We start from the raw sequence: 19,677 nt of genomic DNA, 5'->3' as shown, positions 1-19,677 counted from the left end.
TCTTTTTTTCTTCGAATGCACGGTGTACACAACGTATTTTGAGTGTCACCACGCACGCATGTGCGTGCAGGTACATGGCAGCATTTCGTGGAGCTCACGGCAACACCACAGCCACAAGCCTCAATCCAGCCAATGCCGCGGACTTCGAGGTTATAACAAGGTCATTTCGGGTATAAGGCATCACTTGTCGAGAAAAGGGGCAGCGGTTTCTGGCCGACTTTGAGAATTGACTGCAAATCACAAGTTGTATGCTGCGCTATGACGTTTGGCTCTCGCATTCTCGTGAGCCTCGACTACCAAAAGGCAGCGTTTTCCGACTACGCTCGAGAAATGTTACAGGGCCCCTTTAGGTGTACAATCCTACTTTTTGCAAATAACTAAAAAACGTGACAGGCCACAATAATTTCAACTCACATATGTGCTGTCATGGTGCGAATCCATTGGGACACCACGCAGTTGTACACACGGGGCATAAACTTCTCGAAGCAATTCTCAGTTTCTTCCGTTTCGACTATTCGTACGTTGAGAAGGTCAGCAAGGTACATGAAATCTGGGAGGTCTGTATACAATCATGTCACATCATTTAGGTCAACAGAGAAGCATGCAAGAAACAATGTTTATCAGTTTATCATGCAACTTACAAAACGTAAATGACTGTTGCTTGAAAAAAATAAAAAACACTGACATGACTGGATCATTTGTATCACAGCTCAACACTTAATTAGGGCATTGCAATAACTATCATCTAATTTACAGCAACCAATCAGATAATTGGAATGATCAGTAGCATGTTGAAACGATCAGCAAACAACTTAATCAGCCAACATGTCGTCACAACAGGCCAGTATGTGAGAATGACTGGTTTACATGTTGGAACAACAGGCCAACATGTCTGAATTATTAGCCAACATCTCTGAATCATTACAACCAGTTGAAATGATAGGCCAACATCTCTCAACTACCAGCCAACCCTTAGAACGAATACGTCTTAAAACAAGCCAAGAATGTAGAAATTCAAGCAGCAAACAGATGCCATAAAGATGCAGTATAACAAAAGAGAAGCAGCAGAGAAACTTACCCACTTTGTTGTCCCCATTTTGGTCGAGCACATACCAAAGAATTTTTTTCGTTACTTCACTTCTCGCCGGCGGTATCTTATCAAGCAGAGCCCCGAAGCGGCTGTACGTGATGACGAAAGAATCTCCATCGCGAACTTTGAGAAGGTCAAAGGCACGGGACAGGTTGTCGCGCTTCACGGCAACCATATTCTGCACTTCAATCTTTAAATGACACAAAAAACCCCAAACTAAGCCATTGTAGAAGCTTCCCCTTTAGCTTCAAGTAAAACAGCACAGACGAATATCTAGACAAGCAGGAAAAGGATGACACGCAGCTAGGCATGTGCCTATATTCAGGCGCTACAAATATCTGAACGAATATTCCGGTGTTCAAATTTCTTTCAAAACGAATTTAAGTTAGTCTATATTTCGAAGTATTGGAAATGTACAAATGAACGTATATAAACAGCATGCAGCCCCCTGTAAGAGTGGTTTCACTGCAGTAAAGGGCTGTTATACTGTGCATACGCCTATCCAAGAAAAATCCGCAAGGCCACGGAGCCCCATTTCAAGAACGGATTACAGACACCAATCCATGATTTTTAAGTTTAAAAGATTGTTATACCGGCTTATATGCTCTAAGCATTGTAAATGGTAAAACATAATGAAAATACAGATGATCACTAGCATGCTACCAAAAGTTGAACCTTGCACACACCATTGTAATTGACCCAATGATGCCAATAAATAAGACATAATGCGACACGAACAAAAACATTTTAGCACACTTTTCATTGCCGTGGGTTTACAAGTATGCCTAGTGCACAAAAAAACTAAACGTATTTGCAACGCGAATTGATCAGAAGCACGCAACAAAATTCTTGCACGAACTCTTGCAAGAAGACTTAAAAGACATACCTTGAGATTCTCACGATAATTGTAGTATATGACGGCCAAAATTATGTTCATAAAGATGTAAAGGCAGATCAGTGTGTACACCACGAAGAACAGGGCAAACAGGGCATTGTCATTGTAAGCAGGCATCCTGAAAAAGCAAAGTTCTTGATTGCTTATGAACATGCTGATAACTGACCACAAGAAAAGCAAAGTGAGATATTAGAAATATAACTTACATTACGTCGGGATGATTAGCAGTGGTAATTAAAACATACAGGCTGAAGTATATGTCGAAGTAGTCCTTGAAGTATGGACGGCCATCGGGGTAGAATAGAGACCTAGTTGTGACAATATAAAAAGTATCGTCTGTTAGTAAAGGCCAGGTGACGTGTACACAGGAGTCCACTGTTTAAAGGGAACATTGGAGGGCGTGGTGGTCATTTGGCGCCAGTGCCGGTCTGTAACTGCAAGGAGCTTCACGCAGGCGAAAGGCACTATTTCGTCATCTCATATTGTGTGCTGCCACGCGCCAAATCGTCGGGAAGAAAACGGTTCACGAGACGAAAGAGAATCGCCCACGGTGCTCACTGCACCTGCGTAGAACTCTTTGCAGACCCCAGCAGGCAGTGGCCTCGAGCGGCCGCTACACACTCCGGTGTTCTCTTTAACAGTGAACTGCTGTGAAAGCAGAGTCCGATCATGGAAAGCAACCAGCAGTAGCCTGTTTTCTGCTTTACTAAAGCTGCGTTGCCCTGAGGTACAAACCTCAAAGGGTAGTGAGAAACCAATAAAAAAATTCTTTGGTCAAAATGCCCCCCAAAAGTACAAAAACGTTGGATTTACTCGTGGCTGAATAAATTCTTAATGCCTGCTGGTTGTTTGCGCTGTTCCCAGCTTGGAGAAAGATGAACCAGCTCAACTGCCAGATCTGATGAGCTTCTAAAATTTTTTTTTTATTGTGCCACCTCCAACACATAGACATGCAAGAAGAGAGCACACATCAGTAAATGAGATATTTTAATGAGCCTTGAGACTCAGCACAGATTACCTGAAATATAGGGTGCACGGTCATTTTATGAGCCAAGCTGTACATAGTAGCCACAAATTAAGATGGCACTGAAATTCATACCACCCATGACTATATCAATGGTGGTGTACCGTTAGTGCTCACAGCTGCAAGCAAAAACAAGTTGAGAACATTTTTGGTACATCAAACGAGCACCGACTAAAATGAAAACTGAATGTTGCATATACCTTCGTTGGAACAGCTTCAGGGCAAGCAGCGAGAAGAGAGCGATGCTCATGAACAGCAAGATGAGTGCGTAGATAATCTCTTTGAGCGTGTTGCGAATATTTCGCACCGCACGGCGGACCTGCAGAGATAAGGCTGGTGTAATATACACTCAAACCTCGATGTAACGAAACTGAATATAACGGAATATCGGTTATAACGAAGTAAGTGAAAGACTGTCTTGCAGTAGGTAGTGTTGGGAATAATCCTTTATAGCAAATTTTCGGATATAGCAAACTTATTTTTGTGTAAGATGCAACTTTGTTATAATTAGGTTTGAGTGTATTTAAAAAAACACTTCCACACAAGTACTGCTCACTTTAGATCTGATACTGTTGATTTGACTATAAGCACAAGTGCAACATCTCGCTCCCTTCAAACACACCATCATATGTACCTACATTATTCAGTACATATGGCACATACAGTCAAAGATTACCATAGACCAGCCTATAATAATATACTAAAAGCCTTGGTGTGTGAGACAAACTGTCAGCAGTGCACACAAACTCCGGGGCGCATTGATATTGGTTTAGCAATAGACTAAAAGAGACAAAGCGCGGCTAATTGACGTACCTCGGAGGTCGTACCGGCAGTGAACATCCAGAAACCCAAATGAATGCAGGAACAAATAAACGTAATTGTCCATGTTTTTCCATGCATTCAAAGGTGTACCATTCGTACAGCTAATGACCACTTTCATGCACACCTGTTTGTTTTCCGCAAAGTTGACCATGAGGAACGGCCTGAGTGGGCGCGTGCAGCGGATGCCCATGCCGGTCAAACCACCCATCTCCATGGCGACGAAGATGACCATGTCGATGATTGTGACCCCGACCACACCCATGACGACCAGGTTCTTGGGGTCTTTCCAGAACACCTCGGCTCGGCTGAAGCTGGCCGCTTGTGCCAGCCGGAATGTGTAGAAGCTCAGACAGATAAACTCGATGAGCATGGTGCCCTGCAGCGAACAAGGATGCAAGTAAGAGCTTCCGAGAATCGTCGGCATCAGCGTGACTATGCCTACTGTGGGGCAAAGGCCTCGGCCGTGTTTCGCCAATCAACCTGGTCCTGTGCTTGCTGTGGCCACGTCGCTCAATCCCTCAATCCCACGTCGCTCAAAGCCTCTCAATTCCATCTGCCCATCCAACTCCCTGCCTCCCCTCGCGCACTTGCCTTCTCTCGGAATTTACTCTGTTACCTGTAGTGACCAGTGGTGACCTTGCCCTCACGGTACATGCCCAGGCCCATTTCTTCTTCTTGATTTACACCACGATGTCCTTAATGCCCATTTGTTCTGACCCCTTCTGCTCTTTTCTCGTCCATTAAGATTACACCTATCATTTCTTGTTTCATGTTGCCCAGCGTCCTCCTCAATTTAGGTTGAATTTTTCCAAACCTTGGAAGTATTATGTGCCTAGAGCATGATGTGGTGACCAGCCATGCTGTATAGCAGGGACTCCAGACAAACTTTGACAACCTAAAAGTCTTTATCCTTCACCTAAATTAAAGCACGCAGATGTTCTTGTAGTTTAACATTATGGAACCATTGTGGCCGATAATTCTATCTGTGCCCTTGAGCTCAGCAGCACAACACTGTAGCCGCTAAGGTGCAATGGAAAGCGCAGGAAAAATTACCAAAATGCTTGAACACTCTTGAGTGCACTCAAACTTTATAACAAAGTTTCATCTGACACGAAAACAATTTTATACCTGAAATTCATCATAAATGAATATCTATGACACTGTACTATGACAGGGCTATTCTTTATTTGGTTAGTTATAAGTTATAGTTCATTACAACAGTACACATTAAATTTAGGTTAGAGTATAAATGTGTAATGTGGTTGTGTAAAGTATTCAACAATTCAGGGCATTTCCAAAAGCTTCGTGTACAATTTGAAGGTCTCATAAAGGAAGCAGTGAGCCAAATAAGTGAACTGATCTCAGTATAAAAAACAAGAAAGATAACTCCACAACAATAAAGCAGTAATGTGAGAAAACAAGCTCGAAGGCACATTTCATATAAACAGAATTTGTGTCCAAGAAACAGAAGGCCACACGTTACAGTCAAATTCAATCTGAACTGCAGATACAACCCTACTGACGTTTATGAATCACTCTGAATGTGAATCAAAAGTACTAGTTTGAGAAATTGGAGTTCTAAAGCATTTAAACTAGATCCGTGTATCACTGCGTGTGTTTCATATACCAAAAAAAAACATACCCAGATGGGAAGTTCACAGCCGCGAACAGCAGGTCTCTCGAAAACAGCCAGGAGGTGATTGATTAGAATGAAAATGTACAGTACCAGCTGCAAGCCCCAGTGGTGATACATGTTGTAGATCCTGAAAAACAAACAAACAAACAAACAAACATGAAACGTCTTATGTCAGCGTTATGCCAGCTTATGTCACCATTGAAACTATAGTATAGTAGAAGTTTAACATTAGAAATAAAAAAGCTTTTCAAGCAAACTGTGCGCTTTATGTCTTCAAACCCAATACAGCAAAGCCTTATTCATATAACTCATAAAATAATAAATATATTGTATTGATTCGAGCGCCTAATGTTTCCACCAATATTTTAAATTTGTGTTTGATAGCTTCAAACCAAGCATAGCGAAACATTCTAACGCTTGACAAAGCTTTCCTGATGTCCAATGCCAGAAAAGTTAAAGTGCAAAGCCATAAAACTTCAATACACCGAAGCATCAGTTTCCTGATGTTTACTACATAATGATGAGTATTATCTAAACTCTATATATTTAATATAAATTGCGCACAAATACTCCAGCATAAGGAAGACCAGTGAATGTGCTGGTCGCAATGAGCTACAGCAAGAGAGATTGATTGATTGATATGAACTAAGAGAGCCCGAAGCAGAAAGCGATGCCGATCAATGTTCCAGGCTGCTTTGCATCAACGTCGTTCTCAGAATCAAAGGACGACCAGCAAGCAGGATCTCCCAGACTCGCTGCCGTTATATAAATCAATAAAATAAGCCACAAACAGACCCGATCGTGCATTTGCAATCGTTTCAAGCGTGCATGTAACATCCGCAGTGCGCATTTTCGCCTTCTACTGCACTTTGACGTTTATGCATTTTCAGAATGCATCCTAATATCAAGGCCCTGTGAGAAAAGAAGGAAACAATCTACATAAAGAATAAAACTGTGGTTCTCTTTCATGACAGATAGCACGTTGTGCCTATAAACTGCATGAAATGTATCTAAAGCAGCAGTTTACAACATTGATTGATATGTGGGGTTTAACGTGCCAAAACCACCATATGATTATGATAGACGCCGTAGTGGAGGGCTCCGGAAATTTTGACCACCTGGGGTTCTTTAACGTGCATCCAAATCTGAAGCAGTTTACAACATTGACAACAGGCTACCGGCGCCCTACGGGTGCGGTCTGGAAAGAGTTAAACTTCCTGTAGGCAACTTCTGTGCAAGAACTTAGATGTACCAACCATTGGTGTAGGCAGGGAGGAAGAGATGGGGGTTCAAACAAAATTTTCAATTTGGCACATGTACATATTGCACACACACATACAAACCAAAGTACAAACATTTATTAAGTGCAGTCGAACCTCCCCGCAGAAAAAGAAAAATAGTTCTGACTCTGCCCTTGAAACCTGTGCTTGTGCTCTATGCTACGATGAGCCAATAAACATCATTCGAAGATGGCTGGTTATAAATATTTAGAGTGACTCTCCTTGTGGAAAAAATTTTGTAGCCACAAAAATTTCTCCCCATTTCCAAGAGGTTGAACTGCAGAAGACTGTTTCAGTGCAGCATTAATGTTGCGTGAAAGTTGCAACCGTTGGGTGGCATTCACCTGTGAAAACTCCTCGCTGAGCAAGCAAAGCACTCATTTGCACATGCTGGTAGCTTGTGGTATATAAGCAGGAACACCTAGTTTTTTTTTTTTGTTGTTGTTATCGACAGAACAGATGCAACTTTTTGTTTTGCCCCACAAAGAAACCGGGTAACATAAGATGTCTCTCTGTTTAGTTGCCGATATCTTGTATAATGAGTCATGTGCTTCTTTTGTAGGAGTTTGCACCAATTATGATAAATAGTCGTATGGTCATTAATGGCACAGGGCCCAGTGATGGCCAAGCAGCACTAAGATGGGTGCAAGGTTCAGCAAACAGAAAAACAAATTATGTCATGACTGATGTCCATATTTAGTTGGTCTTCGAATGGTGTTGTCAGTATTGTAAATACGACTATCTTTTAAAGAGCTTTCAGATGTGGTTTAAATCTTTGAGTGTGCTCAACATAACACAAGGTTGAAGCAAAAGTGTGATGCTGCTAACTGTTGTCCGTCCCTTATCTATTCGGCCCCATTTAAGAACAATGAAATGGGGATCGTTGTAACAGTTACACAATGCCTGCATTGTGTTGTTCTGATAGCCTACGTCAGAAGCTACAACATTCACGGGGTAACAGCGATACTGTCAACAGACACATTCTGCACAAAGATGAAAATGTGATACCGCCCACGATACAAAAACACCGCCAACATGAACTCCATACACTGCTGAACTGAATGATAGACTTCACAACAATGATTATTAAACACTGGTCGCCTGCTTCTTGTTTAAGGGAGCATAGTTACGTTATCCCCACACACAGTATCTGCTATTGCTTAAGTATTTTGATGTGCCAGAAGAATGACTTGAGGCTCAAAGCACTTTTAAAATACCACTAACCTATCAAAGAAAAAAAGTAAAATGGATTGAAAGGCCCACATTTTGACAACTACGTAATCCATTTGGAGCTATGCGAGAATGAAGTCAAGGAAAGTGTGGGGAGAGTTGTTTGTAGATTTTAATCTGGCATAGTAATTAAGATGCAAAGAGATTAATTAAAAGTGCTCTGCAACACTTTTCCAAGTAACTATTAAATGACCTAACAATCAGAGTTCGTTGCCACACGAATCAAATGGGGCAAAGTTTTTTTAAGAATCCATCAGCTATGACCTGCGCTGGTTTGTCCCACACTCTAAGAGCTTCATTATGGTCAGCTGTTTGGCTAGTTAGGTCGAAATTCTGCTTAGGGGAGCGCGCACTCCTAAACAAGCTGTCTAAAAGTTTCCTCTTTCCTTTCACCACAGCAAGACTACTGAAAACTAAACAAAGAAGAAAAGAAATAAAAGACAAGACACTCTTTTTAGTTTTCTTTCAATGCCCTCACAGCCAATGTATACACGCTGCGTGGCGCACCTGCTTGCCGCGCAGGCATGTTGCGGCACACCGCCGTGGCAGTGGTAAACACTATGCGTCTCGCACTGTTCAAGTCAGCCAATGGCCATGTCTTTTGGGTATGTAGTGCCGCTGATTTGTGTAAGTGGCATCATTTGTCGGGAAAAGAGCGCATCAGTTCTGGATGACTTTGAAAATTAATTTTAAATTTCAGGCAGTGTGCCACACTATTATGTTTGAGCTTGCATGCTCACAGCAGCCTTGATCACCAATCGGCAGTATTTTCTGACCGAGTTGGAAAAACGCTGCAAGACCCCTACAAAGCAGACAAAAACAACTAATAACCACTAGGGACGAAACACGCAGCCTTTGCGTCAGTAGTACGGGTATTGCCGCTAGAAAAATTGAGAAGTTAGGATGCTCTGCTCTACAGCAAGCATCGACGACAGTCAACAAACATATACGCCAAAGAAAACAAAGCTGTAACTAACTTTGTAACTGTTAGAAAATTTCACTTTAACATGCAATCCAAAGAAGACCAAGACTGACAAAAACATTGGGACTTGGTATGATCAGCAGTGGATTAATAATAGAAGCCTTCACTATATGCCAATGTTACGATAATACATGTCTTCGTGCTTTTTTTAAATGTAGAGCTGTTTGCGAAAAATGTCTACTCCAACCTGAAGACACATAATCCCTTGAAAGTGACAATTCGTTATATCAATGTTTATTATGTTTATTATGCTTATTACGGTGGTATAGTGGCTAAGGTACTCGGCTGCTGACCCGCAGGTCGCGGGATCGATCACAGCTGGGGCGGTTGCATTTTCGATGGAGGCTGAAATGTTGTAGGCCTGTGTACTGAGATTTGAGTGCACGTTAAAGAACCCCAGGTGGTCGAAATTTATGGAGCCCTCCACTACGGCGTCTCTCATAATCATTTGGTGGCTTTGGGACGTTAAACCCCACAGATCAATCAATCAATATGATGAAGGTCACTGTGTTCAAAATCTAACCACCAAAAGGTTACACAAACCTGACTGCTTTCTCAGTCATCTTGAAGTCTGAATGATAGCTCTCCATAGCATCCCTGACCAGAGCGCTCGCCAGTATAAGGTCCTGCAAAAGAACAATTCATAATTTTTTTTTACAAATAACGGCATTTGGACACTGTATGGATAAGCAAACGTAACTTGAACTGCATAAATCGCACATGTAGACAGCAAAGTATATAAGCTTAACAACAAAGCTTCCATGCATTATGCATTTCACGTGTAAGTGGCCGCTATATCATAAATTGTGCATAAGTATGTCATACTCGGCAGCGGCAGTATGCAAATGCAGAAACACTTTAAAGTCGTACGACTTACTTCACATCATCTAGAAGACTTGATACAGATATTTGAGAGAGCATTGAGGAGTTTCTAATTTCACACTAAAAAATAAAAAAGGAAAGCAAAAAAAAAAACATCGGCAAAAGTTATAACTACGAAAAGCCATATCTTATGTGACGCAAGAACTGCAATAGTGGCATGCGACTTGGCTACCATGTTAGAAGACACCAAGACGCACAACACAATAAAACAAGCAAGGCTGTAGAAAACTGTCACTGCGAATTCTTGGAAGCACAGAGCTGCTGCATTAATAACGATTAATGGGTCAAACTAAATCCTCCACTTCAATATTCATTAGTTCATGACTATCCTTTCCTTGTCGCTCCATTATGGACCCACTGATATGCCTACAAAAGCTAATCAGTCTTTGATCGAGCAGCCTCAATGTACAGTCTGTTTCACACTTAGGGGAAATCTCGTAGCCCATGGCATCGTGATGCGGCCATGATCAGGTTCCTGAACTCCAGCATTCCTGATCAGGTTCCTGAACTACAGCATTCCTGAACTCATTATGGTTTGTTTTATTGTGTTGAACCTGCATAGCTGCGCAGCAGATGATGTAGCACGCCTCGTTTTTCTTTAGCATGAAATGAACACCATGCACAATACATGGTCATTGTGGCCTTCTCCGCTGCAGCATACTGCAGTGGGCACACAAAGAAGAAATGTACGTGAATGCACCCAGAACCACGGCGTTTCGAAAAAGCAAACAGCGTAGGCTGTAAGATGCTGTTTTCAGAACCCCATTATAGCCAATGAAGGTTGGCATCGCACGTTTAGTACAGAATATCGGCCTTGTTTTTGCAGCAGCAATTAAATCAGCAGGATACCCGACAATGTAGCCAGCGCACACAGCCATCGCAGATGATGCGGTTTAACACCACAATTCTTATGCATCCGCACAGCGCGATCTGCTGCCTGCATGCGACTATAGCGCTGGCCGCATAGCAATTCCATGTGCTCCCAGATTTCCCCTAAGTGAGAAACAGGCTGTACATTAACTACAAATAGCGGTACAAACTGTTTTTTTTTAATAAATTAGTAATTTAAGACAGTATGTTGAAATACATGAACAGGCCTTTACTTTGTACATTACCAAACAAACGTTGAAAAAATGTTACAGCACTGTTGTGTTTTCTTTTTTTTTTCTTCTTGAGATTCAATGAGACCCACCAGGATAATGCAGCTTTTCCCCCACTGTAATTGTTAAATATATGCAATTGTAGCTTCGTTTTGCTACAGTGTGACAAAGATGAAAATGATAAGGTCCACAAACAATGGGGCACAGCAATGTGTCCCATCGTTTGTAGGCCTTAGCATGTTCATCTTCCTAGTCATGCTGTAACAAAATTAGAACAGTGCCAACCTGCCAAGTTGACTGTACTCCTAAATTTTGACATGCACCAGTGGTGCAGAGATACTTTAATGCTCCTACTCCTCCAAATAATTATGTAGTGACTAATTACAGAGATGTATTAAGAATACAAGCCCTCCCCCAGGATTCACTCACCCTTTCCAACACGGGGGCATCTTCACCCATCCTGAGCTGTGCCAAGGCATCCTTTGCCTCGAGGTCAATGCCCATCTGTTCGCCATCCTTGCGGAAGGTTACTGTCGGCTCGCCACGGACATCGACGTCTGTTTTCTTGTCCTGCAGTATCCGGTCGCGGACCACTGCCTCGAAGCTTGAGTAGCTGCCGGACGGGGTGTTATCTTCGTTCGGGGATGCACTCTCACTTGCCGCCGGCTTCAGCACAGCTGCTGCCAGGCTCAGCCTTCGGTTGAGGGCCTCCGGCGCCAAGCTCACCCTGCGGCCAAGGAACAGTTCGGGTGGAATGTAGCTGTCCCTCCGCTCTGGTCTCACGCTATCCCGGCGCGGCCTGAGAGCGATCTCGGGAGGCAGCAGGCTGCCTCGGCGCGTTGGAAAAGGAAGGCCATCGGGTCGCAGACTCTCCCGGCGTGCCGCGACAAAGCCTTCAGGAACGAGGCTGTCGCGGCGGGTGCCGGACATCATCTGCGACTGGAATCGGGGGCGCAAGCGGCGAGCGGCTCAGACGTCAGCACATACGACTCGCAGACAAGGGGCGAAGCGTAGCATGCACGGATGCAACGAGCGGTATCGCAGCATAAACCACATTCACAGAGACATACAATGATTAGTGCAATGCAAGCAAGCATGCGGAAGCCCTGAAGCAGGCATGCGCCATGCAATTGATGCACCGTAAAGAAGCAACAACGTAAAAGTTGCAAAGAAGACCCAACTTCAGGAGTAAGTGGAAGCTTGAAGAGATGAAAAATTCCTGAAGAGGGGATGTCCGTGGAGCCAACGTTTCGACAAGCAGTCTTGTCATCAATGCTGCAACAGGCTTGAGGAAAGTGACTCCACTACACCCCATGTTCACAAATTTTAAATGTACAAGATGTCAGTTTGATGAAGAACTGATGAGGATGTGACCAGCAACATACGATATGGCTGCATTATTTAACATACCAGCCATAATATAAGTAAAACAGCTGCTTACTGAATCTTAAATTCACGTATAGGGAGAGTAAACATTGTCTTGATCTTATTACCTCTTTGACAACAGGTAACTTGCATAACGAAAGTTCATAATCGCTACGTTTTGTGAACATTTGCTGGAAATTACAGAAATCTACTTCCACTGCGTCTGCTACTGACAATGTGTCACACTGCATATGGTCAGTGAATGCTGCTCTTAGAGCTAACCAGTTTGTACCTCCACTAACATGCAACAAAAAAGGCCTTTCAGCTTCATCGTGAATAGTAGAGTACACGTCTCGAGTATTCAGGCACTGTAATGGTTAAATATGGAAGCACGGAGTGAAAAATGGAACTCCTGACTTTATGACATGACCAGACAGAAAGCTTTAGTTAAGACGATGCATCTCTCAAAAGGTAGTAATGCTGTCCGATGTAATTACTCAGGCCTGGTTAGGTGTCAGACGAGCAATATGCTTCGATTTCGTTAGCACAATTTCAGTAAAAGAAATACATCAGCATTACACGCACGACAGTCATTCAACCGAGAATAAAGCAAGGTTAAAAACTCCTACCAGGATCATGCTTCGCATCATGGTTGATCACTAGCCGGTGGTGCTGGCGCGGGCCAGCACAAACACACAAGTACACAGTAAGACTGAAACAAAGAAAAAGAAGGGGAAAGAAAGCTGCGTCCGGAGACTGATCGCGATCGATTCTACGTCGTACAACTATCGGAAGACTTGCGCTGCGCTCGTTGCGAAGGGCGTAGGAGGCAATGGGACGGGGGAGTGTGATGTGTATTGTTGCTTTAGTTTTTTTCGTTTCAATAGGGCGCGGACCGCAGGTGCGAGCCGCGACACGGGGGCAAGGGCGCGTCAACATATATGACGACACACACCTTTGTCCACGAAGCCGTACGTGTCAATGTTCACAGCGAGCACTGCATGCAATACACACGTGCGCTGATGTCGCGGAGCAATGTATCTCTATGAGACGACGGGCTCGCCATTGTACTCAATGCTCAGCCAAGAACTTTAGCGTTGGACACATCTGATCAGCACGAAAGTTTGGAGAACCAGGCTACACTCTAACCAGGCGAAACAGTTTAGTTGTAACGCACACAAGCGCGCTAGACATGGTATACAACGTTGCATTTTTTTTTTTAGTTGGTCTGTAGTACTACCTGTTGTCGGTAGCCCGTGAAGCGAAGGAAGGTAGCGTCGCCGCATTTCCCTCTCGGAGACGCGAATACGATTTGAACATTTCTTGCGGGAGTATCTGTCAGGATCGGCGGAAGGCAAGCACAACTTTGGAGCTCGCGATTTCAAGAATCACCTCTCCATTTCAAAGGGGCGCTGAGCGTACTCCTGCGCTGCGTTTCGGACGGCCCAGTGATGACGCCGCCACGCCGATTTGACAGCTAGGCCGCGCCAGGCTGCGTGGACAGCCCAGCAGCGGGTATCCACCCCCTTGGAAGACGGCCAGCGCCCAGCGGACCGCGCCGCCAGCGCACCAGAGCGGATGTGGTTTATGCACGCTCGGACGCAGCGCGGAAAAACGTTGCGCGTTTTTTTTTTTTTTTTTTCCGCACGCAATGACATAATCGCAAGCGCCCAAGTGTGGCTGTATATGGTATTCCAGGAAATCTGTAATACGAAAAACAACCCCCTCGTCAAGACGTCGATAATGAGGGCAGTTTATTCGTATAACGACTGCGTGAACTACGCTTACATCACGCGCGCGGTCAGCGTCCACACGAAAAAAAAAAAAAAAAAACATTCATATCCGAGCCTTGAGGCAAAACTCCGCATTTTCACTGGTTCGCGATTGCTCTCACACTCTCCGAGTATGATTATGTAGCGTTACGTGTGAGAAACGGTCCGCTTTTGTTCGCGTAAACGCAAGCATTCCCGCTTCATTAAAAGACGGCAAGATGCAAGCCACGAACTCATTTAGAAATTCCCGCGTTATCGATCGCGCCGGGGTCAGAACCGCGCGAATCAGCTCAGCGTTACAACCTAGCGCCTGTAAACAAGAACCGAAACTAAAAATAATCCGCAATGTCAGTAACTCATATACATAAATAAAATGTTTTTAAAATAATTGATACATACTTTAAAACGATTGTATTTATACAAACTATTATAACTTGGTAGAAAGTTTATTACAATTTTGTCCGTGTAGTATCCGTAGTATCAATTGGGGCAGCACCATCGGCATCGATATGTGTCAAGCCTTATGAGTAGAGTGTACTAGAATGGGGGAGTGGGTCCACTGAAGGCTCCACGCTGAGGCGTTTTTTTCGGAAAATCCAGGTGGCGCTACCATCGCCTTCACCTGAAGACTTAGCCGTGGTTGCCATGGTTACAAGTCCCCTTTGCCACGCGGTTCGCGACGGGTGGGTAGTCTGATAGTTCGCGCGGTTCGCGTGCTGCTCGCGCGTCTGGCGCAGTCTCGCAGCGTTGTTGCTTCGTTCGTGCGTGCGTGGCCGTGAACGGCGTCGCACCGTGCTTCCGCGCCAGTTCAACAAAATCTAAATGTTTATATTGCGAAACGCCCTGCTCGTATAGGTAGTCACGCACGCAAGTACCGTGATTTCCACGGTAATTGTTTACAATCAAGAGCGTAAGTTGAATTTGGCTTTTGCGAAAACGTACGCATCGAAAGTGTAATATGAGCATTAACTGCGATGCTTTTAAAAATGTCAATATAACTGGGATATATAAGTAAGTTTGCGTTTGGTGCAAATTTAGACTCACGGCAGCAAATTGAATATGATGCAAGACTAAAGTTACCAGCTGTTATCACGAGAATTAAAGCTAAAGTATGCGAACCCTTCTGCAAATTTGCAGCTATTCGTTAGGGACGCGTGATATTATTGAAAAACTGAACCAGTCCTGTTGCGATTACGTGAGGGTGTTGGCAAAGGAAGTTTAGTCACATCGGACGGCAACTGTGCTATTCGTAGGAAATGACTTATAGGGCGGACGCACGTCCGTCGCGGTGGTTTTATGATGAGTTTTTGTTCGGCATCTAGTGCTGGTATACGTTGTAGGTATTAATGAAATATGTTATATTTTACCTTTTCTCTTCGTGCCTGCGGTACGTGTCCATGCAAACATTTGCTCGAAACATGAACGTGTTTTCACCTATAGATAGGAAGTCTGAAAGACACCAATAAAGAAGTGATATGCGCAAAATATTTTATTTTAAATTGACTGCGCAAGCTTTTCGCATAAATATAAAAAACAAAATAAATATCATCGAAAGACTTCGACACCGTCGCTCAAGGAACGTCAGGCTCTATGTTGTCCTGCTAAGCTTTAAGTGTTTTGCTCTCGCTCGTTTCGAAGCGTTTTCCCTGTTCATTCCCTTCACTAAGAAGTGAAGGCGAGTGAGCACGTAGAACGAAACGAGCTTTGTGCTCACTGCATCTTTGTGGTCTGGACAGCCGACCGCTTTCGAGTTCAGAAAATTAGTTTTCACCAATGAAAGGATGTCAGAGATGCTATCTGTGTGCAACATGGAAACACTGAAACATTCAGTAAACAAGTTTTCAAGTGAGGCAATGAAATCATACAGCTGTCGTGAGGGGTACAGAAGTCCACCCCAGTCGCATTGCTCCGTGAATTGCGAAGGGAGCTGTTCAGCAACCGCGACAGCTTTCTCAAACAGAAGCACTTCTTTGCATTGTACGCATGCCAACTTCAATACACACTTTCTGGCCACGTACCCTGCTGTGTAGTAAATGAGTCTCGAGTCACTCTTCTCCAAAGTCACATCGATGTGGTCAGCAAACTTTTCTGGCATCGTGGCAATCGTGCTTTCGACCTCGCCAAGTTTTCCCTGTGATATAAGATCATCAATTTTTTTGTGCGTGACCTTTAGACCCTGTCTGTCATGCACAGTGACAAGAGCGTTTATCATGTCAGGGTTTGCGTTTGCGCTGTCCACACTGTGCGCCAAGTTATAAAAGGACAAGCAGTTGACGGTTATTAGAAACTCATCCGGAGAGGGGTGCGCGTTGCAGCCACTTGACTGGCGAACGATGCCGAAGAAATGTTCCACGGGATCGGTGCTAAGTCGAGATGTCATGAGATATTTGAATCCAACGCTCTCTGTCAGGTACTTCAGCAATGAAAGGGTATTTGCTATAGTGACCCTAAAACCTATGGCAGTGGACTCGCTGAGAAAGTGCCGCTTGTTGTCACTGAATGATTCCCAGTCATTCAGGAAGTCCAGAAAATTGGACAGGAATGCCGCGTCTGTAGAAGCTGGTCTCAGCGCTTCGGCCCGAAACCTGGAAGTCATCACGGTGATCAGTCGTTGGATCTTCCTGCAAAATAAACAAAAAGAATGTATGTCAGAAGAGCGCTCATCATGCGTTTGAGATGTTTACGATTACACTTAATTCATTTGGAACGTAGGCGCAACTCACGAGAAGAACAGCTGAGTTGCCTCGATGCTGCCACACCTTCTCTCGATGTCCTCCTTGTAGAAGGCCAGGCCCCGTAGGACATATGGACCGAATAGTTGGAAGGCGAAAGGGGTTCTCATCTTCTCAAATGAGTTTGGTTCCAGATGCGTCTCGGTCAAATTGGGCATAACTTTCAGTGTCCTAACACTTCTGTCTAGAAGGTACGCCTCCCGAACCGGATGCACAGACACCTAGAAATATAGGTTGAGGTAATGCAATGTATGCAAAAAACACAATCTTTGTAAAATGTCAACCATGAATCTATACGTACCAATCCGTCTGGTGTTGCAAAGCCTTTCTGGAGAAGACCATTCCTGAGGCATTTTAGCAGATGCGGGAAATCGGAGATAAAGTGCAATTTCCTCATCTCGTCGACAGGATGCTGTATGGCGCCATTTATTTTCTTCGATGACGCCGACACCCCCGCTAGCTTCCACATTTTTCGATTCCAGGGGGCTCCGTCACAAGTGATGTGGTCGACGAACAAGCCCGCCTGTTCCACGAGGATGATAGCTTCCATGAGAATTTTCAATAAAATGTCTCCTCTCACATTTCCTTTTGTCGCAAAAACGCCCACAATTTGGCTCCATTTTCCAGCGAAAGGCACAAACATGATGACCATGCCGTGATCACATTGCTGGTACTTGTCTTCGGGCTTCGTAAATTCTCCAAGGTCCACGAAGCCTTGAATCTGGCCAGACGCCGTCACATTGAAATGTTCTGACAATTTCATTTCGTCCACCAATAGTCCGCCGTGTCTTTCGAGGTCTGACATGCTCGCGGTTTTTTTCTTTAGAGTGTTCATTACTGCTTGATTAAAACCGAAGGCCGACTCGTATGACCTCAAGTATCTTTTCAAAGTAGTGTTGCTGGGCATCATGAGAATTTCGTTCTTTCTGATGTGCTGATAAAGCCGGGGACTCTTTAGTTTCATGAGTAAACACTCGAGGATCCACTCCTGATTGTAGCGCATGCCCTGCTTGCTGGTTTGTTTGGCAGCTTGAAAGCAAGCGCGAACACTTGCCTGCTGCTTTCGCGGTAGTGACGATATTTTATCCTCTAGTATTTTATCCGCGACATTCGCATTGTTTGCCCTCATCTCTTCGAGACGACCAGCAATGTCCAACAGCCTTGTCGCCATCCGCTTGTTTCTCTGACTCAGGACCCGCAGTTTGGTGGAGACTGAGTTTCTTCGCTCTTTTCGTTTTAGGTAGCTTTTTCTGGTGAGTATTACTTTCCTCACGTACTTGCATGAAATGCATGAAGAACCTGGAAGTATACGAGAAAAAAATTATGAAGAGCTTCCAGTTTTTTACCATGCATGTTTGAAACGCAATTTATGCACTTTCACTTTCTGTAGGCAAACTATTCTTTCGTAAATGTTAATGAGTACTACAAAAATTAGGGGCCACACAAATGTTCTAGCATTAAACAGGTTACTGATTGATTAATTGTACAATTACAAGTGACGTCTCAATAAACGTTTGCCGCACTCACCTTGTTGTTTAACCGCTCCTTTGCACGTGACACTGAAGACAAGGCCGTCGGAATGAGAGATTTGCTGCTCCAGTTTCTTCGTAAGAACGTCATAGGTGAAGTCCTTCGCCCTACCTGCTCCTCTGCAAGGGTGAAGAGATTCTGCGCAGTCCAGGACTTGTTTGGCATCTTCAAGGTTATAGGCGACCTTTTCGGAGATCAGCGTCTTCCGAACATATGTCCGACAAATCACTTCACTCCGGTCGGTACCGTAATTCATGAGCACAGTCTTTTCGATGCTTACGAGTTCACGACTTAGGGAGGCCGAAACATAAGCAATTCCGTCATAATGACGAAACTTGTGCATTGCCCAGTGGTCGTTTGGCCGGACAACGTCTTCAAGTTCAAATGCGTTGTCGCTTTGCCTCGCACTTTCGCAATCTTCAAATCTCAGTTGCGGCTCAACTGATTGCAGCGCAGTTCTTTTTGACGGCTGGTCTTCACAGGTTGGTGGTGAAGCCGCTCTCTTCTTCGTTGACTGCTCCGGTGTGGGCTGCTCGTCAGGACACTTCAGGAGATGAGGTATAATTATGGGTACAGCATCACTGCGAAGTTCCGGCTTTCCCCGCTCTATATATACTTCTCGGCCTTCGATAATATGTACATATTGCCTTAGTATGTATTTTTGCTCGAAGTGCAGCTCGCAAATGGCATCGGTGACTTGCAAGGGCCGATCAGCGCGGTTGAGATTCTGGTCCCATAGCCGGCGTCTTTCTTCGTCTTGAGGTACTCCAAAGAGTGAGAGCTTGGGCTGGTTTTTAACTCTGCTGTATCCGGTTTGGCAGCCTACGACACAACAGTAATTTCTACGCCTAGACGTGCTCATCCTCTAATCTTTTGAAGCAGCTTGGAACGCTCCGTTATGCAACCAGCAGACACATATCTGCGCACGCAAACGTGCCGTCTGCCGCGTATTCTTTGTCCAGACGGCTTTGCTCAAAGGGAAATACAAACCTACGCGTTCACGAAAAAAAGCATACATTTTATTTCATGTCACTTGTTTTTGTCTCTAATAATGTGTAAAAAAAGAACCAGGAGACAAATTGTGAAAACAGCGCACGAACGACGGTGCATCGAACAGACGACGGCGCGTCGAGCAGACGACAACATCGAGCGCTCAGCGTCCCCGCCAGCGCGTCGTGCGGCCCGAACCGCCGCACGACTCGCACGCTCCCGCCGAAACTGACGTCACTTCAGGAGAAGGCTACTGCAGCGCCACCAAATTTTCCGCCGTTTTTGCTTCACCCGCACCGCTTGCCGCCGGCCACAGTGGACCCACTCCCCCATTCTAGTACACTCTA

General features: G+C 44.4%; 1 protein-coding gene across 3 annotated transcripts in view; it reads right to left on the bottom strand.

Annotated features, from left to right (window-relative positions):
- The window catches only part of LOC119166984 (uncharacterized), a 28,577-nt gene extending 14,688 nt beyond the window's left edge, over positions 1-13,889 (bottom strand). Inside the window, exons 1-10 of one of the 3 annotated variants that reach the window (XM_037418385.2) lie at positions 13,699-13,889; positions 11,371-11,668; positions 9,503-9,585; positions 5,474-5,594; positions 3,956-4,207; positions 3,210-3,328; positions 2,192-2,293; positions 1,977-2,103; positions 1,079-1,280; positions 415-559 (exon numbers count right to left, since the gene is read on the bottom strand). In XM_037418385.2, coding sequence (XP_037274282.2) covers positions 415-559; positions 1,079-1,280; positions 1,977-2,103; positions 2,192-2,293; positions 3,210-3,328; positions 3,956-4,207; positions 5,474-5,594; positions 9,503-9,585; positions 11,371-11,668; positions 13,699-13,706 — 1,457 coding nt within the window. In that variant the 5' untranslated portion in view covers positions 13,707-13,889. Of the gene's footprint in view, positions 1-414; positions 560-1,078; positions 1,281-1,976; positions 2,104-2,191; positions 2,294-3,209; positions 3,329-3,955; positions 4,208-5,473; positions 5,595-9,502; positions 9,586-11,370; positions 11,768-11,806; positions 11,875-13,546 lie in introns of those variants that run through there. The other 2 variants (XM_037418384.2, XM_075867264.1) reach the window with 2 other exon arrangements.
- Positions 13,890-19,677: the final 5,788 nt, after the last annotated feature.

The sequence above is a fragment of the Rhipicephalus microplus genome, chromosome 6 (genome assembly GCF_043290135.1).
Source record: "Rhipicephalus microplus isolate Deutch F79 chromosome 6, USDA_Rmic, whole genome shotgun sequence".
Taxonomy (NCBI): Eukaryota; Metazoa; Arthropoda; class Arachnida; order Ixodida; family Ixodidae; genus Rhipicephalus; species Rhipicephalus microplus.
The sequence above is the reverse complement of the archived record's forward strand: the minus strand, read 5'-3'. Positions and strand labels throughout refer to the sequence as shown.